Source organism: Coregonus lavaretus, assembly GCF_964263955.1.
Source record: "Coregonus lavaretus genome assembly, contig: HAP1_SCAFFOLD_1792, whole genome shotgun sequence".
Taxonomy (NCBI): domain Eukaryota; kingdom Metazoa; phylum Chordata; class Actinopteri; order Salmoniformes; family Salmonidae; genus Coregonus; species Coregonus lavaretus.
Genome location: NW_028162410.1, coordinates 26,287 through 52,148, shown reverse-complemented (window position 1 = coordinate 52,148; position 25,862 = coordinate 26,287). Strand labels below are relative to the sequence as shown.

At 45.2% G+C, this 25,862-nt stretch overlaps 1 protein-coding gene across 1 annotated transcript in view; it reads left to right on the top strand.

The window, feature by feature from the left end:
• Positions 1-17,700, top strand: part of LOC311119289 (ecto-NOX disulfide-thiol exchanger 2-like) — a gene marked incomplete at its 3' end in the record, with an annotated part of 30,894 nt that extends 13,194 nt beyond the window's left edge. Inside the window, exons 7-14 of the mRNA XM_084194010.1 lie at positions 1,068-1,174; positions 3,371-3,488; positions 4,132-4,322; positions 6,269-6,376; positions 12,484-12,543; positions 13,249-13,351; positions 17,328-17,413; positions 17,569-17,700. Of these exons, the coding sequence (XP_084050136.1) occupies positions 1,068-1,174; positions 3,371-3,488; positions 4,132-4,322; positions 6,269-6,376; positions 12,484-12,543; positions 13,249-13,351; positions 17,328-17,413; positions 17,569-17,700 (905 nt within the window). The remainder of the gene's footprint in view (positions 1-1,067; positions 1,175-3,370; positions 3,489-4,131; positions 4,323-6,268; positions 6,377-12,483; positions 12,544-13,248; positions 13,352-17,327; positions 17,414-17,568) is intronic.
• Between the last annotated feature and the right edge of the window lie 8,162 nt (positions 17,701-25,862).

Here is a 25,862-nt window from a genome sequence, read left to right as displayed (position 1 = left end):
TGTGCGGTGATGAGCCTATAGTTAGGAGGGTGACAGTAGTCAGAGACCAGACAGAGGTAAGGACAGTACAGTGTCCTGAGGAAACCTCTGTGTGTCTGTCTGGAGCTTTCTACAGGAGAGGACCAGCTGATCTACCTACTGTACCTCCCAGGTAGGCATCATAGAACAGTATCCCTCCAGCAGGCACTCTCAAACAATGTCAATGTACACTATGGACTGATATTGAAATGATATGAAATACCATCTGGAAAGACAATGAGACAACAACAAGATTGATCAATGGCTAATTACTGTTTAAATAGTCATCATTTTATTGTAATTTTTTTATGCTCAACACTGAGAAGAAAAACTGAGCTAAATAGTCCTCTGCTGTTGCTTTAATATGAAAATCCATGAAGCAAAGTCCAGAGATATGAATTAAATCACCGGAGTAGACGTAGAGGATGATGAGGGGGTGTAGCTTTAATGTTGACCTGGTCACAGTGCTCTTGTCCAGTAGTAATAATGACACTATTTAAAGTTCCTGTTGTTTATTGAAGATAAATATGACAGTATGCAATCAGAACAGAGCCAAGCTTTAAAGGTAACATTATTCTACTGGTGGGGAGAATAGTGATGACTACAGTAAATACAACATTTTCAAAAGAGTTATGAATGATTAATGACAAAATACTCCTTTTATGTAAATTCAATAGTATGTCTAGTATCACAAAGCGAGCCATCCATTGTAGAATGTTGTCTTTGTCAGTCCTGAAGGAACTGAATCAGCAGGTATGAGATGTAAGTACTGTACAGCACCGTGAAGGAGACACCAGGTTACACTACGACCAGCATTTAACATATGAGGCCCTACAAACCAACAAAAATAATGTGTAAAAATCACAGCCCACACAATGATTCTCAATATGTTGGTGGGTGGTACAGGTAAATGCAATGGGATCCACTAACCCAGGCTGGCAGGATGAAGCTCCTAGTGTCTTCTCTGTGGTGTTGTGCCTGGGTGGTACAGTAGGATCTAAGCTCTACATAAAGTCTTGTCTTGTCTTGACTCTCCTGTTCACCCCAAGTTGAGCAGATCACGGCTGTGTTCACCGCTGCCTCCAGGCAGAAGGCATGGGACCATTTCACTAAAGCGCAGCGCAAGAACATAGACATTTGGAGAAAGCAGTGTGAGGTTGGTACTCTCTCCTTACCCCCTTATTCCTTGTCATGTTTGGACCCCTCAGGACAGGAGAGATTGACAGACAGACACTCTAGAAGGATTGAGTGCTACTGTGTTTCATGTTGCCGTTGTTGCAGACTGCTGTGCCCTCACAGATACACAGACAGATGGACAGACAGCCATGTTGTTCTGATCTACGGATGCTGTGTGTTACTCTCCTACAGTACTATTCGTAGACTTTTTCTCACATTGATGAAACACACACGCGCGCGCAGATGACAGTAACTAAAGATCTGACGCCTCCTAGAAAGTGTGAGTGGGTGCTATGGCAACAGAGGCTTCCAGGGTTAAGACAGATCAATAATTCATTGGAATTATAACAAGTCAGCATGCTGGAATATTCTCTACAGGAGGGAAACACATGTTAGTTATCACTTTCATTAGAACTAAACAAAAACATCCTATTGATCTCATAGAATGGGGATATATTTGGTTGTAGAAACATTGCACAAACCTAGATCTGAATCATTGATTATTTTACACCCCCTTGGTCTTGATTTGGCCATATGGAGACCATGACGATTTATTGAAGTGAATTAAAAGTAATGACCAGGTATTTGAGAGTGTCTATCTGTGGGGGCCAGCATTATCCAGGCAAATGTTAAAGACATGCTCCAGAACTTTGGCAACTACTAAGTATTTTTTAAACCTCCCGCTTTGGGCTGGATGTGTCAATGTGTAGGTCATACATGCATTATCTATCTGCAGAATTACCTCAATTAGGCACGAAATCCCTAGTTTGAAAGCGACTGTTTTTCTGGATGCTGTGCTGCGCCAGCCCCCTAGCAATTAGAGTTCTAGCCAATGAGCTTTAGCCCCTTGCCATTTAAGTGACAGCTAGCAAGATGCACACACAGCAGAGCGAGAGAGAGAGAGCAATGATGTGGTGCACATCTCTGCACATATGTGACGTATTTTCGGGGACCACTTTTGGCTCGTGAGCACTACCTTCAGAACTACTGGCTAAAAAGTATACAAAAGCACTGGAGAATCTCTATAACCTTATATGATCATTCATACTGTAAGCCCTCTATGTTCATACCTGTCTCTAAGTCAAGTCAGTAAGAAAGGAATCATGCTATGTCTATTCTCAAAGCAATCAGAGGTAAGGCATTGATTTGGAAGAAGAGACACTAACAGTAAAACTATGGAGTGAGTCTTGCTAGCATGCCACCATTGTGAAATCCTTTGTTAAGGGTCAGTAGTATGCTTGGTAAATGTTCAAGTAGTTAAAGTAAGGAAAGTCTGCACCCTGAACCGTCATAGATTAACTATGACAAATGGCTGTGAATTAATTAGCTACTGATGTCAGTATCAACATCCTCCATGACAGTAGTATGAAATTACAGTTTTATTATGAACTGATAATGGAGATGGCAGAAATCATGAGATCAGATAAGGCTCTGAACACCATTGGATTTCTGAGACTTCATGCCCTACTGTAGCTTCTAAGAAAAAGGCTCTGGCTGGTTCAGTGCTGCAGCTGAGGCTTTCTGTGCTCACAGTCACACATAACAAAACTCTCCCTCCAACCCTCTCTCCCTTTCTCTCTCTCTCTCCATTTCCCTCTCATAACTCTATCGCTCTCTCCCCTAGTTGAGTCATTGCTAAGCACATTTACTCTATCTGAGGAGAGATTTCACAGTGGTGGTATTAGACAGCCTCACAGCTGAGACAGTACTAGTTATCAGAGCAGCTGGGAGAATGAGATGATTTATATGCTCCTCTGTCTTTAGCATGTGAAAAAAAGGAAGCATTCAAACTGCCCATAGGCACAGATCTAGGATCAGTTTACCTTACCCCCTAAATCCTAACCTTAACCATTGTGGAAGGAAAACAAATTGGGTGATTCCATGTCATTTCAGCAAGCCATGCTCGGGAACTTTGGGGGAGATGGTGGGTGTCGAAATCCTCTTTCTTGTGCTTTTTGAGGTGGAATGACTCAGTTGACCATAGTTCTGTCTAGGGGTAATTGAATCCTCTTCCACCACAGACTCTGTCCACAGGTACAATATATTAAGTTAGAAACCATCCTTAAAAGGGCAGTCTGGTTGAAACCATCTTTAGACAGGCATCTGGTTGGGTGTATAGGACTGAGACACTGAGGGGTCCTTGCCCTGTTTGTGTCCTTGTGTTGTGATGTGACAGGAGCTGCGGAACGCCCATTGTGAGGAGATCATGGGGATTCGACGGGAGGAGGAGATGGAGATGTCTGACGACGACTCGGATGAGAGCCCCTGTAAGAAGATACGCAGGGAGGACAACGGTAGGACAGACACAGGCCCAATCCCAAACTTACTCTTAGGTTCTAGGCCCTAGTGCTTATCTCCTAGCTGCTAGCCCCTAGGCACTTGTACCTTTTAATGATGGCAGGCCACTGTAGCTCATGAATCACCAGACTGCTACAGTATATATTGGTGGTAGATAGGTAACTTTATGCCGTGGAGGATTGTTCATGACCTGTCACACAGCCCCAGAAACCTAGACACTGCCAGTCAGATGGCAGGAAGAATGATCTAGCAGCTGGGATGTGATGGGATGTTATAGATGGGCTGTGGTGGTACAGTGACCAAGCTGCTCAGATTCAGAACACTTCACAATCTATTACTGCTCTGCTCCAATGCTGCAGCCTATTCTAATGCCTGCTGAAAGAGCCTGTTGAAAGGACAGCAGTGCTTTACTGAGCAGCTCTGAACAGCTCCCTTTCATGTGTCCTGAATACATGACATGTAGGGAGGAGGAGAGAGAACAACAGATACCTCCACTTCCAGAGACTCAGAACCTCACCGGTTGGGTAGAGAGTTGACTCACTGCAGTTTGTGTGTGTGCGTGCGGGTGCGTGCATGCATGCGTATGTGTGTTTGTGTGTGTGTCTTGTGTCTAACCCTCTCTCCCGTCCTCCTCTCCAGGAGTGTGTGGCCAGTCTGGGGCCTCTCTGAGGGAGGAGAATGACTCTCTGCGCTGGCAGCTGGACGCCTACAGGAACGAGGTGGAGCTGCTGAGGAAGGAGCAGGTCAAGTCCTGCCACCCCGACGACCCCGAACACCCCCCTGACAGACACACACACCTACTACAGCAGAGCATGCACAACATGCATCAGGTACAATATTACACCATCTACGCCTGTATCATATTCCACCTGTGATTCCACTATTGGGAATGTGATTATACCAACAGTAATTGAGATACAGTACCTTCAATACAATACAGTGCCAACACTACCATCACATGCTGCAGGTATGTGTACCTGTGCTTTCACTAGCAAAAGGTAATTGAAGGCCATAGCAGCGGTACCTAGGAACAAAGAGTATTAGGGACAGTGCAGCTACACATCACTTTGATGTATTCTGACTGACCTGTCTACCACGTTCACACTCCCTCCCTTTACAACCGGACCCAGACCACAACACAGTCAGACCTCTGCCTGCTGTTGTTCCTGCTTACTGGTGTCTCCTCTGTGTTCGTCACCTTCTCTGTTGTTTTTGTCCTCCCAGCACTTTCTCTCTATCTAACTGTGTTGAGGTCTATTGTGTAACTTTGTCTATCTGTGTGTCTCTCTATCTAACTGTGTTGAGGTCTATTGTGTAACTGTCTCTTTGTGTGTCTCTCTATCTAACTGTGTTGAGGTCTATTGTGTAACTTTGTCTCTCTGTGTGTCTCTCTATCAAACTGTGTTGAGGTCTATTGTGTAACTTTGTCTCTCTGTGTGTCTCTCTATCTAACTGTGTTGAGGTCTATTGTGTAACTGTCTCTCTGTGTGTCTCTCTATCAAACTGTGTTGAGGTCTATTGTGTAACTGTCTCTCTGTGTGTCTCTCTATCTAACTGTGTTGAGGTCTATTGTGTAACTTTGTCTCTCTGTGTGTCTCTCTATCTAACTGTGTTGAGGTCTATTGTGTAACTGTCTCTCTGTGTGTCTCTCTATCTAACTGTGTTGAGGTCTATTGTGTAACTGTCTCTCTGTGTGTCTCTCTATCTAACTGTGTTGAGGTCTATTGTGTAACTCTGTCTCTCTGTGTGTCTCTCTATCTAACTGTGTTGAGGTCTATTGTGTAACTGTCTCTCTGTGTGTCTCTCTATCTAACTGTGTTGAGGTCTATTGTGTAACTTTGTCTCTCTGTGTGTCTCTCTATCTAACTGTGTTGAGGTCTATTGTGTAACTGTCTCTCTGTGTGTCTCTCTATCTAACTGTGTTGAGGTCTATTGTGTAACTGTCTCTCTGTGTGTCTCTCTATCTAACTGTGTTGAGGTCTATTGTGTAACTCTGTCTCTCTATCTAACTGTGTTGAGGTCTATTGTGTAACTTTGTCTCTCTGTGTGTCTCTCTATCTAACTGTGTTGAGGTCTATTGTGTAACTGTCTCTCTGTGTGTCTCTCTATCTAACTGTGTTGAGGTCTATTGTGTAACTCTGTCTCTCTATCTAACTGTGTTGAGGTCTATTGTGTAACTTTGTCTCTCTGTGTGTCTCTCTATCTAACTGTGTTGAGGTCTATTGTGTAACTCTGTCTCTCTGTGTGTCTCTCTATCTAACTGTGTTGAGGTCTATTGTGTAACTTTGTCTCTCTGTGTGTCTCTCTATCTAACTGTGTTGAGGTCTATTGTGTAACTGTCTCTCTGTGTGTCTCTCTATCTAACTGTGTTGAGGTCTATTGTGTAACTCTGTCTCTCTATCTAACTGTGTTGAGGTCTATTGTGTAACTTTGTCTCTCTGTGTGTCTCTCTATCTAACTGTGTTGAGGTCTATTGTGTAACTCTGTCTCTCTGTGTGTCTCTCTATCTAACTGTGTTGAGGTCTATTGTGTAACTGTCTCTCTGTGTGTCTCTCTATCTAACTGTGTTGAGGTCTATTGTGTAACTCTGTCTCTCTGTGTGTCTCTCTATCTAACTGTGTTGAGGTCTATTGTGTAACTCTGTTTCTCTGTGTGTCTCTCTATCTAACTGTGTTGAGGTCTATTGTGTAACTGTCTCTCTGTGTGTCTCTCTATCTAACTGTGTTGAGGTCTATTGTGTAACTCTGTTTCTCTGTGTGTCTCTCTCTCCTCCCAGCAACTGCTGAGTCTGCAGGATCAGCTGAGGACTAAGGAGGTGGAGCTGGAGCAGGCTAGAGACGAACACAGATACCTGGAGGGAGAGGTCCTAGCCCTGAGAGACAAGGTGAGAGAACATGCATGCACACAAATGCGTAAACACACACACATAGACCCACACAAGCGTGTAAACTCACACGCACTGATCCAGATGGGAGTGTAGGGTTCTGAGTCATGATGGTTATGAAGATATAAAGATATAGAGAAACAAACGGCAAAGAGAACCTCCTTATACATAACAGTACCAGGGTGTGCCTATTGCTGATCCTTCAGATAACACACTGTACTGTATCGTATATGAGTACATTGCAAAGGAGGCCCCTGAGCTCTGTAGGGTTGACTGTTGGGCCTTTAACATACTGAGTAACCGACAAGGATATAAATGTATATATGGTGAAACATACAGACTGCAGGAGGGAGTTAGAGACATGGTTTTGATGTAGTGGCAGTCTAGTATTTCTTTTTGTAGGCTACTATAGCTGTCTGTTCAAATATTCTCTTTATCTCCCTCCTCATTATCTCCCTCCTCATTATCTCCCTCCTCTTTATCCCCTTCCTCTTTATCCCCCTTCCTCTTTATCTCCCTCCTCTTTATCCTCCTCTTTATCCTCCTCTTTATCTCCCTCCTCTTTATCTCCCTCCTCTTTATCTCCTTCCTTTTTATCTCCCTCCTCTTGATCTCCCTCCTCTTTATCTCCCTCCTCTTTATATATCTCCTCTTTATCCCCCTCCTCTTTATCTCCTTCCTCTTTATCTCCTTCCTCTTTATCTCCCTCCTCTTTATCTCCCTCCTCTTTATCTCCTTCCTCTTTATCGCCCTCCTCTTTATCTCCCTCCTCTTTATCTATCTCTGTCTCTTTCTATTGTAGTTTCTACACAAGTGGCTCTCCCTCAGTAGACACACACACACACACACACCAGCCTGAGGTCGCACCACTCATATCTCTGCGGGAGAAAAACATCGCAACATGGCCACAGTAGCAGCATCCCCCTTTCTCTCCCTCTCATCCCTCTCATTCCCCTCCCTCCATGTCCTCTCAACCCCCTGCCTCCATGTCCTCTCATTCCCCTAACCTCCATGTCCTCTCATTCTCCTAACCTCCATGTTCTCTCATCCCCCTCCCTCCATGTCCTCTCATCCCCCTCCCTCCATGTCCTCTCATCCCCTCCCTCCATGTCCTCTCATCCCCCTAACCTCCATGTCCTCTCATCCCCCTCCCTCCATGTCCTCTCATCCTTCTCCCTCCATGTCCTCTCATCCCCCTCCCTCCATGTCCTCTCATCCCCCTCCCTCCATGTCCTCTCATCCCCTCCCTCCATGTCCTCTCATCCCCTCCCTCCATGTCCTCTCATCCCCCTCCCCCATGTCCTCTCATCCTCCTCCCTCCATGTCCTCTCATCCCCCTCCCTCCATGTCCTCTCATCCCCCTCTCTCCATGTCCTCTCATCCCCTCCCTCCATGTCCTCTCATCCCCCTAACCTCCATGTCCTCTCATTCCCTCCCTCCATGTCCTCTCATCCCCCTCCCTCCATGTCCTCTCATCCCCCTCCCTCCATGTCCTCTCATCCCCTCCCTCCATGTCCTCTCATCCCCCTAACCACCATGTCCTCTCATCCCCCTCCCTCCATGTCCTCTCATCCTTCTCCCTCCATGTCCTCTCATCCCCCTCCCTCCATGTCCTCTCATCCCCCTCCCTCCATGTCCTCTCATCCCCTCCCTCCATGTCCTCTCATCCCTCTCCCTCCATGTCCTCTCATTCCCCTAACCTCCATGTCCTCTCATCCCCCTCCCTCCATGTCCTCTCATCCCCCTCCCTCCATGTCCTCTCATCCCCCTCCCTCCATGTCCTCTCATCCCCTCCCTCCATGTCCTCTCATCCCCCTAACCTCCATGTCCTCTCATCCCCCTCCCTCCATGTCCTCTCATCCCCCTCCCTCCATGTCCTCTCATCCCCCTCCCTCCATGTCCTCTCATCCCCTCCCTCCATGTCCTCTCATCCCCTCCCTCCATGTCCTCTCATCCCTCTCCCTCCATGTCCTCTCATTCCCCTAACCTCCATGTCCTCTCATCCCCCTCCCTCCATGTCCTCTCATCCCCCTCCCTCCATGTCCTCTCATCCCCCTCCCTCCATGTCCTCTCATCCCCTCCCTCCATGTCCTCTCATCCCCCTCCCCCCATGTCCTCTCATCCCCCTCCCCCCATGTCCTCTCATCCCCCTCCCTCCATGTCCTCTCATCCCCCTCCCTCCATGTCCTCTCATCCCCCTCTCCTCTCACTCTCCAACCCACTCACTCCTCTCCGAGCATGCCAGACTCTGAAATGGCTCAAATGGCTCAAACTTCCTCTCAAGATGGTCTGAGAGCCCAGGCAGCAGACAGCAGGCAGCAGACAGCAGGCAGCAGACAGCAGGCAGCAGGCAGCAGACAGCAGGCAGCAGACAGCAGGCAGCAGACAGCAGGCAGCAGCGTGTGTGTGTGTGCGTGTGCATGTGCGTTTGTCCTTTCTTCTGAGGCTAGCCCTGCTCCACCCTGGTCCCCCCTGGTCCTCCATTTTTTCCCCAAGAATTAAAAACCTTCCATTCATTGCATTTTCATCCCTTATCAAAATGAAAAGTAACAAATGTCATCAAGGCAAAGGGTGGCTATTTGAAGAATCTCAAATATAAAATATATTTTGATTTGTTTAACACTTTTTTGGTTACTACATGATTCCATATGTGTTATGTCATAGTTTTGATGTCTTCACTATTATTATACAAAGTAGAAAATAGTAAAAATAAAGAAAAACCCTTGAATGAGTAGGTGTTCTAAAACTTTTCACCGGTAGTGTATGTGTTTAGTATATACAGTGGGGGGAAAAAGTATTTAGTCAGCCACCAATTGTGCAAGTTCTCCCACTTAAAAAGATGAGAGAGGCCTGTAATTTTCATCATAGGTACACGTCAACTATGACAGACAAAATCAGAAAAAAAATTCAGAAAATCACATTGTAGGATTTTTAATGAATTTATTTGCAAATTATGGTGGAAAATAAGTATTTGGTCAATAACAAAAGTTTCTCAATACTTTGTTATATACCCTTTGTTGGCAATGACACAGGTCAAACGTTTTCTGTAAGTCTTCACAAGGTTTTCACACACTGTTGCTGGTATTTTGGCCCATTCCTCCATGCAGATCTCCTCTAGAGCAGTGATGTTTTGGGGCTGTCGCTGGGCAACACAGACTTTCAACTCCCTCCAAAGATATTCTATGGGGTTGAGATCTGGAGACTGGCTAGGCCACTCCAGGACCTTGAAATGCTTCTTACGAAGCCACTCCTTCATTGCCCGGGCGGTGTGTTTGGGATCATTGTCATGCTGAAAGACCCAGCCACGTTTCATCTTCAATGCCCTTGCTGATGGAAGGAGGTTTTCACTCAAAATCTCACGATACATGGCCCCATACATTCTTTCCTTTACACGGATCAGTCGTTCTGGTCCCTTTGCAGAAAAACAGCCCCAAAGCATGATGCTTCCACCCCCATGCTTCACAGTAGGTATGGTGTTCATTGGATGCAACTCAGCAATCTTTGTCCTCCAAACACGACGAGTTGAGTTTTTACCAAAAAGTTCTATTTTGGTTTCATCTGACCATATGACATTCTCCCAATCCTCTTCTGGATCATCCAAATGCACTCTAGCAAACTTCAGACGGGCCTGGACATGTACTGGCTTAAGCAGGGGGACACGTCTGGCACTGCAGGATTTGAGTCCCTGGCGGCGTAGTGTGTTACTGATGGTAGGCTTTGTTACTTTGGTCCCAGCTCTCTGCAGGTCATTCACTAGGTCCCCCCGTGTGGTTCTGGGATTTTTGCTCACCGTTCTTGTGATCATTTTGACCCCACGGGGTGAGATCTTGCGTGGAGCCCCAGATCGAGGGAGATTATCAGTGGTCTTGTATGTCTTCCATTTCCTAATAATTGCTCCCACAGTTGATTTCTTCAAACCAAGCTGCTTACCTATTGCAGATTCAGTCTTCCCAGCCTGGTGCAGGTCTACACATTTGTTTCTGGTGTCCTTTGACAGCTCTTTGGTCTTGGCCATAGTGGAGTTTGGAGTGTGACTGTTTGAGGTTGTGGACAGGTGTCTTTTATACTGATAACAAGTTCAAACAGGTGCCATTAATACAGGTAACGAGTGGAGGACAGAGGAGCCTCTTAAAGAAGAAGTTACAGGTCTGTGAGAGCCAGAAATCTTGCTTGTTTGTAGGTGACCAAATACTTATTTTCCACCATAATTTGCAAATAAATTCATTACAAATCCTACAATGTGATTTTCTGGATTTCTTTTCTCATTTTGTCTGTCATAGTTGACGTGTACCTATGATGAAAATTACAGGCCTCTCTCATCTTTTTAAGTGGGAGAACTTGCACAATTGGTGGCTGACTAAATACTTTTTTCCCCCACTGTATATTGTCCCATACAATAATTGGTTCTCTTAATTTTTTGTTCCTAAAAATGTTAACCCCTACTTTGAATTCAGCTGGCCTACAGCATGGTCAAGTAAATTCATGATTTGGATAGTTTACTATACATCTACTGATTTAGAACCACCGCAAGTCAGCACAAAGAAAACAGGAGCACTGCCTCCGCTATTCATCATCAAATCAACTAGGCTATAAATGCTTAGTTTAATACACTGAAAACAAACTTAAACACACCAAAAACAATTTAGTCCAATCAATGTTGCTAAATATCATGTGGCTGTCCATGGTACTGATTTGTGTGTGTGTGTGTGTGTGTGTGTGTGTGCAAGTAGAAAAAACATGTTGACTCGCCCTACTTGTAGACTAGATGAACCCCAATGCCATCCTCTCTGTCATGTTGGCAAAACGGTCTATGACTGTCATACAGTAGTAAACACTTTTAGTTGTTGTTGTCCTAGACTAGGCTACCTGGCTAAAATGCTTGCTAGCCTAACTTTCTTGCATGGGCAACAATGAACCAGCTAAGTTAGCTAGCTAGCTAGCTAGTTAACATGAACCTATTACATCTAGGCCACATATTGAACTTCAATCGTCTCAAGCCAGTGGCACAATGTTTGAGTTTATGGTTAGATCAGAATCTACCAGTGGTGGAAAAAGTACCCAATTTTCATACTTCAGTAAAAGTAAAGATACCTTAATAGAAAATGACTTAAGTGAAAGTCACCCAGTAAAATACTACCTGAGTAAAAGTCAAAAAGTATTTGGTTTTAAATATACTTAAGTATCTAAAGTAAATGAAATTGCTAAAATATACTTAAGTATCAAAAGTAAAAGTACAAATAATTTCAAATTCCTTATATTAAGCAAACCAGATGGCACGATTCTTATTTTATTTTGTATTTACTGATAGCCGGCACACTCCAACACTCAGACATAATTTATAAACGAAGCATTTGTGTTTAGTGAGTCCACCAGATCAGAGGCAGTAGGGATGACCAGGGATGTTCTCTTGATAAGTGTGTGAATTTGACAATTTTCCTGTCCTGGTAAGCATTCAAAATGTAACAAGTACTTTTGATTGTCAGGGAAAATGTATGGAGTAAAAAGTACATCATTTTCTTTAGTAATGTAGCGAAGTAAAAGTTGTAAAAAATATAAATAGTTAAGTACAGATACCCCAAAAAACTACTTAAGTAGTACTTTAAAGTATTTTTACCTAAGTACTTTACACCACTGGAATCTACGTTATAATAATTTGCCTGTATCATTGGTCAAATTAATGTGGAAACCTTGCTTTCCTTGGCATCCATGAATACACTCCACTGCTGAGAATAATACAACCAGTGGATGGATGAGTACCTTTCTGATTCTATCTGATTATGCTAACTGTAACTGTTTTATGATTGTTATTGGAGTGAGGTAATGGGAACATGAATTAGAATAGAGCTCATGTGGAGAAAGAGTGTATTCAGCTGCCAGTGGATAGATGGATCAAATGAATAGATAGATGAACAAATAAAAGGAGAGATGGAACCTCCAGGGAGGATACATTGTTTCCATACAGTCTAAAGATTCTACATTAAACAACATCTACTTGGATCCTGCTTCTGTTACTAAGACCATGCTCTATGCCTCTGCTTGTTACCAGTGTTGAATGGTCAGTACTTGATGTTAGTCTCTGTCTTGTTCTCTGTGTGTCTTGTTTTCAGATGCTGACTAACGGGGATGTAGTGGTAGTGGAGGGGACCAACGGAGAAACACCTGAGAAGGTCAGTCCTCCCCAACATACACCACTATACAGTACGCACACAATACTGAACACCACAGGCAGCTGGTGGCACCTTAATTGGGGAGGACAGCTCATAGTAATGGCTGGAACGGAATAAATGGTATGGTATCAAACATATCAAACACATGGTTTCCATATGTATGATACCATTCCATCCATTCCAATCCAGCCATTATTATGAGCTGTCCTCCCCTCTCCAGCCTCCTGTGTACACACACACACACACACACACACACACACACACACACACACACACACACTCACTCACATGCAATCAACATCTCTGTACCCTCTTCTTGAGTGATTTTATTGACCCAGCCAGCCAGTGTGAGGAGACGTCAGCGTCTGATGACGTCTTCAGAGCAGGGGGTAGGCCTATGCATTAAGGGTGGGGGGGTATATGGGGGGTAAGTAAATTGGTGTTTGTTGAGGGGTTATGGTTTGTAGTGGGTTACTGTGTATGTCCCTTGTGCCCTGTGAAAGGCAGAGATGGACTGGTGAAGAGAGGAGAGGAGAAGGAGAAGGAGAGGGGGGAATCCCAATGGAGTAACACCAGTAGCACCAGCCACTCTCCTCTCTCTCATAAAAATAACACTACCCCAATGAGTGCACACACATATCAGCTCCCATTGCGTTTGTGTGTCTATAAGGACCAACACTGTGTTGTGTGTGTGTGTGTCTGTAGGTAGTGAACGGCTGTGCGACCACTCTGTACCGCAGCAGAGACAGGAGGAGTGAAGCAGCAATGAGAGGACCCCTCACATCAGAGAGGGAGGCTCTGCTACTGGGTAACATCATCTACTATCTATAACATACAGTACATATACAGCTTATGTATACTACAAAGCATAATATTATCTGGATTGTCAAATTATCGCCTGTAACTGGGAGTGTTTTAATGGTTGGGGTTAGACATGTTATAATTGTAAGTAATGGCCTATTTATTGCCTTATCTCCATAAATTATTACATTTCCACACACTGTATATAGATTTTCTATTGTGTTATTGACTGTACGTTTTGTTTATTCCATATGTAACTCTGTGTTGTTGTTGTTTTTTCAGCACTGCTTTGCTTTATCTTGGCCAGGTCGCAGTTGTAAATGAGAACTTGTTCTCAACTGGCTTACCAGGTTAAATAAAGGTTAAATAAAAATAAAAATAAAATGTTGGAGGGGGGCCAGTTGTTAATGGGGTGAAACAGTCTTGAAACAGCCCAAGCCTGTCTGTCCAGCCTGGTCTCAGAGCAAAACATATTATATTTTATTAAAATCCATGCCATTCCATTTAGTATATGTTACTTTACGTTAGGTTACATTACATTGGCCTACTTAAATCTGGGACACTCAAATAGGTATGATATGTTAAATTTGGTATGACAGGAGGTTAATTAAGGCAAAAATAAAAGGAGGGTGGTTGGTCGGGCGTATAATGTGAACATCTAGTAACCCAAAGGTTGCGTGTTCAAATCTCATTACGGACAACTTTAGCATTTTAGCTAATTAGAAACTTTGCAACTGCTTACTACTTTTTAGCTACTTTGCAACTACTTAGCATGTTCGCTTCCCCTTCCCCTAACCCTAACCCTAACCTTAACCCTTTAACCTAACTCCTAACCCTAACCTTAACCCTAACCTTAACTCCTAACCTAACAAAAGTATGTGGGCAACCCTTCAAATGAGTGGATTTGAGCACACAGCCATGCAATCTCCATAGACAAACATTGGCAGTAGAATGGCCTTGCTGAAGAGCTCAGTGACTTTCAACGTGGCACCGTCATAGGATGCCACCTTTCCAACAAAGTTTGTCAAATTTCTGCCCTGCTAGAGCTGCCCCGGTCAACTGTAAGTGCTGTTATTGTGAAGTGGAAAAATCTAGGAGCAACAACGGCTCAGCCGCGAAGTGGTAGGCCACACAATCTCACAGAACGGGACCACCGAGTGCTAAAGCGCGTGATGAATCACGCTTCACAATCTAGCAGTCTGACGGATTAATCTGGGTTTGGCGGATGCAAGGAGAACGCTACCTGCCCCAATGTATAGTGCCAACTGTAAAGTTTGGTGGACGAGGAATAATGGTCTGGGGCTGTTTTTCATGGTTCGGGCTAGGCCCCTTAGTTCCAGTGAAGGGAAATCTTAACGCTATAGCATACAATGACATTCTAGATGATTCTGTGCTTCCAAACTTTGTGGCAACAGTTTGAGGAAGGCCCTTTCCTGTTTCAGCATGACAATGCCCCCGTGCACAAAGCGAGGTATATACAGAAATGGTTTGTCGAGATCGGTGTGGAAGAACTGGACTGGCCTGGACAGAGCCCTCACCTCAACCCCATTGAACACCTTTGGGATGAATTGGAATGCCGACTGCGAGCCAGGCCTAATTGCCCAACATCAGTGGCCGACCTCACTAATGCTCTTGTGGCTGAATGGAAGCAAGTCCCTGCAGCAATGTTCCAACATCTAGTGGAAAGCCTTCCCAGAAGAGTGGAGGATGTTATAGCTGCAAAGGGGGGACCAACTCCATATTAATGCCCATGATTTTGGAATGAGATATTCAACGAGCATACTTTTGGTCATGTAGTGTATCATACTACATGGAGTGGCACGGATTTTGTAAAATGTAGTATTTTTTGCTCTGAGACCAGTTAGGTCTGTCATGTTCTTGGATAAAGAACCAAAGGACTGGGTGAAGGGGGGCTCAGGGGAGAGGTAATGTGTGTCTGGTTGCCAAGCAGTACTCACTGGCCCTGGCCACACACACATCGACTTATCCCCACCGAACATAGGCACATGCAAACACACGCATGCATGCACGCACACACACCCACACACACATTATCTCTCCCAGCTGCACACGGCAGTGCTGGGGTTGTGTTCACACACAGAAACACACTTCATCGCAGGGCGCCGGGGACACTGAGATAGACGAGGACGCCGTCAGCCAGAACAGAAGAAAATACAAACCGGTTCCAGGCGAGAGGAGAGAAAGTTACTGACTGTAGAACACAAATTGCCTAATTCTCCCGTGGCTGTTCTCCCCCTCTCCCTCTATCCTCCCCCTCTACCTCTCCCTCTCTCCTCCCCCTCTCCCTCTCTCATCCCCCTCTCCCTCTATCCTCCCCCTCTACCTCTCCCTCTCTCCTCCCTCTCTCCCTCTCTCCTCCCCCTCTCCCTCTCTCCTCCCCCTCTACCTCTCCTCCATTTCAGCTCCCAGAAATATAGTTTCATCACAAAAAGAAAGCAGCTTCTATTCTGATTCTGACTGGAGTCATTTTATCAGCCTGCTTTCCTTTTGTTTCCGTTCGCTGACTGAATCTCCTGTAGGCACAAGCACAAAATAGTTCTGTGCCAATTCTCAGATTAGCAGCTGGAAAGCGGAGCTCCTTTTGGTGCTGCAGGGAGGTGAAAGCAGCCTGCTTGGTGTAAAACAAAGCCAGAAGCCGGTTGGAGCAGAGGAGAGCAGAGAGAGAGCAGAGGAGAAGAGAAGAGAGGAGAGGAGAGAGGAGTAGGCAGATGCACATTTATTTATTTTAACACAGCCCACAGAAAGCCAACATGAAGGAGAGGAGAGGCAGAGCTCTCTATCTCCTTGCCAGCCAGCCACCCTGCCTGCTTCCCAGCCTGCCGCAGCCAGTGGGGGCTAGTGGGGAGGAGCTATAGGAGGACGGGCTCATTGTAATGGCTGGAATAGAATTAATGGAACGGAGTCAAACATGTGGCTACCATACGTTTGATGTGTTTGATACATTTACATTACATTTTAGTCATTTAGCAGACGCTCTTATCCAGAGTGCATACATAATTTTTCATACTGGCCCCCCGTGGGAATCGAACCCACAACCCTGCCGTTGCAAACGCCATGCTCTACCAACTGAGCTACATCCCTGCCGGCCATTCCCTCCCCTACCCTGGACGACGCTGGGCCAATTGTGCGCCGCCCTGATACTGTTCCATTTATTCTATTCCAGCCATTACAATGAGCCCATCCTCCTATAGCTCCTCCCACCAGCCTCCTCTGACCGCAGCCACCACAGCTTCTGGGCTTTTCATTTTTCTGTAGGGGACACACACCTTTACACACACGCAAACACATACAGACACGCATCCACATTCATGGACACACACAACAACACGTCCACAACACGTATAGAAGTGAACGCACACACACGTGAACACAGACACTCAAGCACACACATGCACACACTAAGACCCCCCACACAAACACACCCTCCCTTCCCCCTTTCTGCAGTGTGGTGGTTCCGTGTGAGTGGTGGTAGCTGAGGGGAGTAAATTAGTCCTGTCTGTAATGGGCAATGTTCCATCATATAAATCAGGGGAATAAATATTGGCTCAGGGTTCCCAGGGGACCGCACTATATTCTCTCCCCCTGAGTTGAAGTGCTACATCTGCAGGACCTCTCACAAGTAATCAACTCAAGTGTTGTTTCTGCTCGGACCAGCGTTCTTTATGGCGGCGTGGGATGCATTTATTGCACGGCACATTGGCAAGATGCAGATTGCAGCTCTGCTGGAGAGCTGGAGTTGAACAGCCTGTTCTTTCTCTTCCCTCTCTCTGTGTCTCCTCTCTCTCTCTCTCTCTCTCTCTCTCTCTCTCTCTCTCTCTCTCTCTCTCTCTCTCTCTCTCTCTCTCTCTCTCTCTCTCTCTCTCTCTCTCTATATATATTTCTATATCTCTTTCTATCTCAATGTTTCTCTCTCTCTCTTCTCTATCTCTCATCTCTCTCAATCTCTCCCTGTGTCTCTGCAGGCATCATATCTACCTTCCTCCATGTCCATCCGTTCGGAGCCAACATCGACTATCTGTGGTCCTACATCCAGAGACTGGACACTACGGTCAGTTTATTTACATGAAATAGTCACTAAAATAGAGAAAGGGAAAAAAGCTGGGGGGGAAACTGAAATGGGCTTCTGAAATCTCATCTAATTGTTACACAAATAGGAAAGACCCGTTAGGTGATGTCACCTGTCCCCATCCCTCTCCCGTCCAGGTGTCAGCGGGGGAGTTGGAGTCTCTGATGGGTCGTCTGCCCAGTGTCTTCAGACAGGAGCTGAGTGGAGTGGGAGCCACGCTGGAGAAACGCTGGAAGTTCTGTGGCTTCCAGAGCCTCGCCTCCATGTGACACAGGGACACACACACATCATATGACCCAAGACACACACACGGCCTGACAGACCACATGTGGGACAGGAATATACACACTTCCTGACGAGCCGCAAAGCCTGGTGGACACATGAATAGAAGGCGTGTCAAACCCACAGACTGTGTTTGAATGGTGTGTGTGTTTGTTGTGTATCCACAGACATCCACAGTACATAGTGATGATACTCAAACACAAAACAGACATTGATGGATCTTTCCGAGATATATCTTTGCAAGGGATCTGCTGACAATGAGGTAGAGGGATCCACATGGATCTCCACTCTACGCTGTATAACAAGATCCACGGATGTCAGCCAAGGGGGTCACAGAGCAGACATTCTCTATGGTAACGTAGTGACCAGACCCCAGCCAACAGAACCTGAACAGATGGTTCTTAGTTACAACGTCTCTCTCTCATGGACTGGAGTTGTTTGAGATGCCTATTTCTCTGTTCCCTCTCTTTCTCTGTTCTCTCTCTCTCTCCCACTAGGCTGGGAGGGATCCAGGAATATCGGACTGCAGCAATCGAAATATGGATGGGAATGGGGAACATTTGAGAATTGGGGAATGGGCGTGGGGGAGTACAGGACAGATTTATAACTGTAACCCTTGTAACCCAGTTTCACACTCCAACAGGATTGCAGTGTTAGCCAGCCTCTCTCTCTCTCTCTCTCTCTCGCTCTCTCTCTCTCTCTCTCTCTCGCTCGCTCGCTCTCCGTCTGTCTGTGGCCCAGAACTGACTTTAGTAGCCTACTGATGACTGGTGCTGATACTGTTGGGTTGGGACTGTACTGTAGGCCTCCATCTCCATCTCTGGATGTCTCTCTCTGCTCTGGCCTTCTGTGTCCAGTGTGTGCTGTGCATTCTGCCACTGTTTAACTGGTATCTACTCATTTAAATTATGATGTTTTCTAATGTAATAAAAGGTTTTTATCCAAACATCTTCTGATCAATATAAAACATTTTCGATTCAAGAAGCTTTATCGGCATGACAAGCAACTAAATTCACAGACTGGTAATGGCAAGACAGGGCTGTTAATGGCAAAAGATCCAAGCTTGTGCATAGATCTGAAATCCTGTATGTTTTGGTTTAATGTTTGTGATCCAGATAGTGAGCTGATATTCCATGTTGGATGATGTGCTGCATCTCCCTGATGAGGGAGGATTTAAGAATGTATTAATACTGGATGAGGAGAGAGAGAGAGAGAGAACGAACAGAACAGTGTCTGTGGGTTTAATATGTACTCCTCTCTCCTTCTCTCCTTCTCTCCCGGTACTTTCTCCGCTCCTCTTGCTTCTGATCATGTGCTGGTACGCTCTATGGGCCCGATTCCGAAATTACGCCTTTCTTACGCACGCCTTTCCTATGCACTTCTCAGTAGCTGGTATTCCATAATGATTCAAATAGGCTACATGTCCCGACTTAGTGCCTAATATGATCCACTAATGCTAGCAACCCTCAGGAACAACTTACATGGACGTGACAGAGGAAAGAAAGGTAAACGGAATGGAATGATGCAAAATGGAAGCTAAAATTGAAGAAAACGAACACTAAAATGACAGTTATAAATGTATGTGGATATTACTAACGGTGGCTCCCGATGGTGGCTAATATTTAACATGATACAAATTGTAAAATAAAACTAAGAAAAGCTCGGGCATAGGCTATAATTAAAACATTCTAAAGTACATACATCAAAAGCACCACACACACACACACACACACACACACACACACACACACACACACACACACACACACACAATACATGTACACCCCGTATTGCTTTGTCTGATGCAACAGCAAGGTAAGCAGGGGAGTCTATGGGAGGATCTGGCCCTGTCTGCTCTGCACTAACCCCTTTCTGCTCTCTCATGGACAGATGATTGCTGTCACCATGGAGAGCAGTATGAAGGGTCATAGGCCTGTCATATGCCTGTCAAAGACCTGTCATAAGCAGCCATAGTGGATGGAGAGACCAGACCACTGCAGCCAACTGTACCACTCAGACCCATGTAATGCATATACGGCTCTGGTTCCACTGCTCTTTTCATTCTATTAATCCTCCTATCCACAAAGAGATCAGCTGGCCAGATGTGATTGGATTGGAGTGTAGTCCATTTCAGAGATGTATATTTAATCCCTGATTGATGCCTTGCCGTGGAGCCAAGGCTTTGCTGAGTTTTCCCTCCATCCCTCCATCCCACAGCTCTGCTCTCCATATGATTCCACTTTAGACAAACTCTCTCATCTGCCTCAGGATTTAAGCACACACATTCAGGATGTCCAGCTGGAGAAACACATCAATTAAGGAATCACATCATTCCTCATCTTTACTCTGTTTACTGATTTTATTTTTTGTCCATGGTGAAATATTATGGAATATCAAATGTTTCCTTACCATGCAATTCGACCAGGAAACACTACTAACCCTACAATTAATTTGTAAATACAGATCTACACTGAATGATGTCTTGATACAGTCATATTTGCAGATTCTGCCTTTTCCACTATTCTATATACATTTAATTAATTCGATTTTTAATTAATCTACACATTATCATTCAACAATGACATAATTACTCTTATCAGGAATGCTTGATTGTCTAGACATGCCCTTGATGTCTTTGGAATATTAATTCTTAAAATTATCATAATAAGATTCTCTTTTCCAGTTTTCGATTTCAGACGTTGACTATAAATGCGTTCAATCTCAAAAGTAATTGTTTACATTAATTGATTAATTTAACAGTAAATCTATGTGACTAACATTATTGTTGTCATTTAAGCATGAATGGTAGTTACAGTTTTCAGAAATGTGACTAAATTAGCCACATCTAGATAAGCAACAATAGAGTTCTGACAACCGCCCTGTACCACAGTCTTGTTTTAGGCTGAGGGTTTGGCTAAGGAAGATACATACACATGACAGTTCCCTATCCTCTGGGCCCGGCTGGAACAGAAAAATAATCACTTCCATGAGGGATACACACAGTGATTTGCTATTTTTACGCTCCTAAATCGTGAACAGGAATAATCACAGAGCTCAAGCCGATGCTGTAAGGCAGCAAACCACAGTGAACTCTGCTGAAACGGCACACACAGTTCATTACACAGTACAGTATTCACAGTATTCATATTAATGTTTAATTTGCTTATGGGAGGCCAAGACAGTTTGTTTATGTCGCCCCTGTGTTTGTACACAGATAGCATGCAGTAGTGGGCCATCATGCATGTGCTTACTCTCCCTTCCTCCATCCGGGAGTGTAGGGCCATGCCTGGGAGATGCTGATGGTTGCAGAAGGACAAATAACCAATGGACTGGGGCAAACACAACCCAATGTTTACACAAGCTGACATCGGGCCTGTGATGGCTTCCTATTCTAGAAAATCAAATCAAATCAAATGTTGTTTGCCACATGCGCTGAATAGAACAGGTGTAGACCTTACAGTGAAATGCTTACTTACAAGCCCTTAACCAACAATGCAGTTTTAAGGAAAATAAGTAAAAAATAGATAAGTAAAAAATACAACAACAAAAATAATTAAAGAGCAGCAGTAAAATAAAATAACAGTAGCTAGGCTATATACAGGGGGTACCGGTACAGAGTCAATGTGCGGGGGCACAGGTTAGTCAAGGTAATTGAGGTAATATGTATATGTGGGTAGAGTTAAAGTGACTATGCATAGATAATAAACAGAGAGTAGCAGCAGCGTAAAAGAGGGGGTGGGATGGGGTGGGGTGACAATGCAAATAGTCTGGGTAGCCATGATTAGCTGTTCAGGAGTCTTATGGCTTGGGGGTAGAAGCTGTTAAGAAGCCTTTTGGACCTAGACTTGGCGCTCTGGTACCGCTTGCCATGCGGTAGCAGAGAGAACAGTCTATGACTAGGGTGGCTGGAGTCTTTGACAAATTTTAGGGCCTTCCTCTGACACCGCCTGGTATAGAGGTCCTGGATGGCAGGAAGCTTGGCCCCAATGATGTACTGGGCCGTATGCACCACCCTCTGTAGTGCCTTGCGGTCGGAGGCTGAGCAGTTGCCATACCAGGCAGTGATGCAACCAGTCAGGATGCTCTCGATGGTGCAGCTGTAGAACTTTTTGAGGATCTGAGGACCCATGCCAAATCTTTTCAGTCTCCTGAGGGGGAATATGCTTTGTCGTGCCCTCTTCACGACTGTCTTGGTGTGTTTGGACCATGATAGTTTGTTGGTGATGTGGACACCAAGGAACTTGAAGCTCTCAACCTGTTCCACGACAGCCCCATCGATGTAAAGCCTAATTTAGAATCCCCATCCTTCTCTTCTTGCCTTCCCCCTGTCTCTCTCTCTCTCATTCTGTCCCTCTCTCTCTCTTTCTCACTTTATGTTGTACTCTCTCTCTTCCTTTCTCTCCTTCTCCAATTCTCTCTCTCTCTCTGCCAATTCTGTCTGTTTTGTTCTATGTGTGTGTGACATCACCAGCTAGCTGCTAGCAGATACAGAGGTCGTATAGTTTAGTTGTCTGCTGGGAGCTGTGAACATGTATATTGTCTGGGACAGTAATGAGATCCAGGAGAGTCTCAATAGTCTGGAGTAGCTTACTATACTCATCTCCTTTCATCGTGTCAAGTTAGCTTCTCTTCTCGTCTCCTTTCCTTCATATGCTAGGATCTGAAAACCCAGGATAGGTGGAGTGGAGGCAATATGGTGGAAACCCATACATTCGATCATCTGTATCAGTCGACATGAAACAAAGGAGAAGACAAGAGGAAACAATATCATTTGAAATAGTTTGGGAAGTGTCTGGGGACATTGAGGAAATCCTACATTTACATAATGTAAGATTTACACAACAGATCAAACATTTGATTTATGCACTTGTATTGTATCTCCAGTTATGATTGTGCCCATACGACAGTAACAAGTAAACAAAGATAATTGATTTACGTATGATAATAGACAACAGCTGCAGTACTGTGTCATTGTGACCTTCAATGACATGCCGTTTATTTACAGTCATTTCTACAATGCAAATAAACATTTCAGAGAGAGAGAGAGTTGCAGACTGTCAGTTAGGCTGCCAACATGTATGCCTCTGGGTCCGCCTGCCTGCCTGCCTGCCTGCCTGCCTGCCTGCCTGCCTGCCTGCCTGCCTGCCTGCCTGCCTGCCTGCCTGCCTGCCTGCCTGCCTGCCTGCCTGCCTGCCTGCCTGCCTGCCTGCCTGCCTGCCTGCCTGCCTGCCTGCCTGCCTGCCTGCCTGCCTGCCTGCCTGCCTGCCTGCCTGCCTGCCTGCCTGCCTGCCTGCCTGCCTGCCTGCCTGCCTGCCTGCCTGCCTGCCTGCCTGCCTGCCTGCCTGCCTGCCTGCCTGCCTGCCTGCCTGCCTGCCTGCCTGCCTGCCTGCCTGCCTGCCTGCCTGCCTGCCTGCCTGCCTGCCTGCCTGCCTGCCTGCCTGCCTGTGCATGCGCTCCTGTGTCTGCCTGCTTATGTCGGTGTATAAATGAGGGCTCCATCTATAAATATCAGTAGTGTTAGCAGCCGAGGGAGTGCAGCAGCATTAGCCAGGCAACATGTTCTAAATGCGTCTGTTGACAGCATTAATTAGCCATGGGCCTTTGTGTGTCTTTGTTTACAGCGATGAAGCGTTTCACATTCCACCTGTTTCAAAGCTTCTAATGTCATGCCTCTTTAATGAGGCCTCACTGCATGTGTCTGGAATTATCCTTGCCTAGGAGCCATTGCTATGAGTAATGGCCTTATTGTGATGTTGCCGTTTGTACCAGGAAATACTGAGGGATGGAGGTCTTTCACTCAGGTCTGCCTCTCTTACATCCCACCACATTATCATATGAATGACAATGACCTATGGATTTTGTTGTGCCCACCTGAATGAGCCATTGGTTGCAGCAGCTGTTCTGTCATCTCTCTCTAACTCCCTATCTGGTTCTCATCAGATCAACATCCTGATGTCAAACACACCGACCTCACCAAAATGGCTGCCAGCCCCCTGTGACCTCTCCAACATGGCTTCCAGCCCCCTGTGACCTCTCCAACATGGCTGCCGTTCCAGCCATATCTCTGCCAGACAGATGCTCTGCTGCGTCCAGCCCTGGAGCAGACATCCTGAGGGCTGATTTTGTAACTTCTCTGGCTGGCCTACATCTGAACATAACCTCTAGTCCTCCTGTGTGTCTGACAGCACAGCTGCAGGAGGTGAGGAATCCTTTAAGATCTGAGAGGTGAGGACTGACAGGTAGAGGAGAGATTTTAGTTTAGTTTAGTGTCAAAAGATGAGGGGATGAGAAGAGGAGATGCAGCAGTAGCCTGTGTGTCTGTGTGTGTGTGTGTGTGTGTGTGACTGACATTGAACCAGTATCATCTATGCGCCACAACACTGAGTTAGCCCACTGAGTTAAAACCAAAACTATGTTTTGCATTAACTCTGTTTTTTACACATTATGTGCTAATCTTTGAAATGCTGTCTCATTGCAATTATTGGCGCCACGAATGAACCTGTCAAATGATCTCATAGATGGCAGATCAAGAGTGGTTAAACTCAAATATACTAATTGATAAAATAACTTTTTTTTTCTTACAAAATGTTTAAAAAAGGTATAATCTTCGTAAATGATATTATCGGTAGGACTGGTGGAGTTATGCATACTGCATTAGCATCGAACAGCCCCCGCGATATGCAACTTTTCAGGGAAGTCAGGAACCAATACACAATTAGTTAGGAAAGCAAAGGCTAGCTTTTTCAAACAGAAATTTGCATCCTGTAGCACATCCTGTAGCACTAACTCCAAAAAGTTTTGGGACACTGTAAAGTCCATGGAGAATAAACGCACCTCCTCCCAGCTACCCACTGCACTGAGGCTAGGAAACACTGTCACCACCGATAAAACTACGATAATCGAGAATTTCAATAAGCATTTTGCTACGGCTGGCCATGCTTTCCACCTGGCTACCCCTACCCCGGCCACCAGCTCTGCACCCTCCGCTGCAACTTGCCCATGCCCCCCCCGCTTCTCCTTCACCCAAATTCAGATAGCTGATGTCCTGAAAGAGCTGCAAAATCTGGACCCCTACAAATCAGCTGGGCTAGACAGTCTGGACTCTTTCTTTCTAAAATTAGCCGCCGAAATTGTCGCAACCCCTATTACTAGCCTGTTCAACCTCTCTTTCGTATAGTCTGAGATCCCCAGAGATTGGAAAGCTGCCGCGGTCATCCCCCTCTTCAAAGGGGGTGACACTCTAGATCCAAACTGTTACAGACCTATATCCATCCTACCCTGCCTTTCGAAAGTATTTGAAAGCCAAGTTAACAAACAGATCACTGACCACTTCGAATCCCACCGTACCTTCTCCACTATGCAATCTGGTTTCCGAGCTGGTCATGGGTGCACCTCAGCTACGCTCAAGGTCCTAAACGATATAATAACCGCGATTGATAAAAGACAGTACTGTGCAGCCGTCTTCATCGACCTGTCCAAAGCTTTTGACTCTGTCAATCACCACATTCTTATTGGCAAACTAAATAGCCTTGGTTTCTCAACTGACTGCCTTGCCTGGTTCACCAACTACTTTTCAGATAGAGTTCAATGTGTCAAATCGGAGGGCCTGTTGTCTGAACCTCTGGCAGTCTCTATGGGGGTGCCACAGGGTTCAATTCTCGGGCCGACTCTATTCTCTGTGTATATCAATGATGTCGCTCTTGCTGCTGGTGACTCTCAGATCCACCTCTATGCGGACGACACCATTTTGTATACATCTGGCCCTTCATTGGACACTGTGTTAACAAACCTCCAAACGAGCTTCAATGCCATACAACACTCCTTCCGTGGCCTCCAACTGCTCTTAAACGCTAGTATAACTAAATGCATGCTCTTCAATCGAACACTGCTTGCACCCACCCGCCCGACTAGAATCACTACTATTGTTATTTACATTGTTATTTATTTTGCTTATTTGCACACCAGTATCTCTATTTGCACATCATCTTCTGCACATCTATCACTCCAGTGTTAATACTAAATTGTAATTATTTTGCACTATGGCCTATTTATTGCCTTACCTCCATAACTTACTACATTTGCACACACTGTATATAGATTTTATATTTCCTATTGTGTTATTGGATGTACGTTTTTGTTTATTCCATAT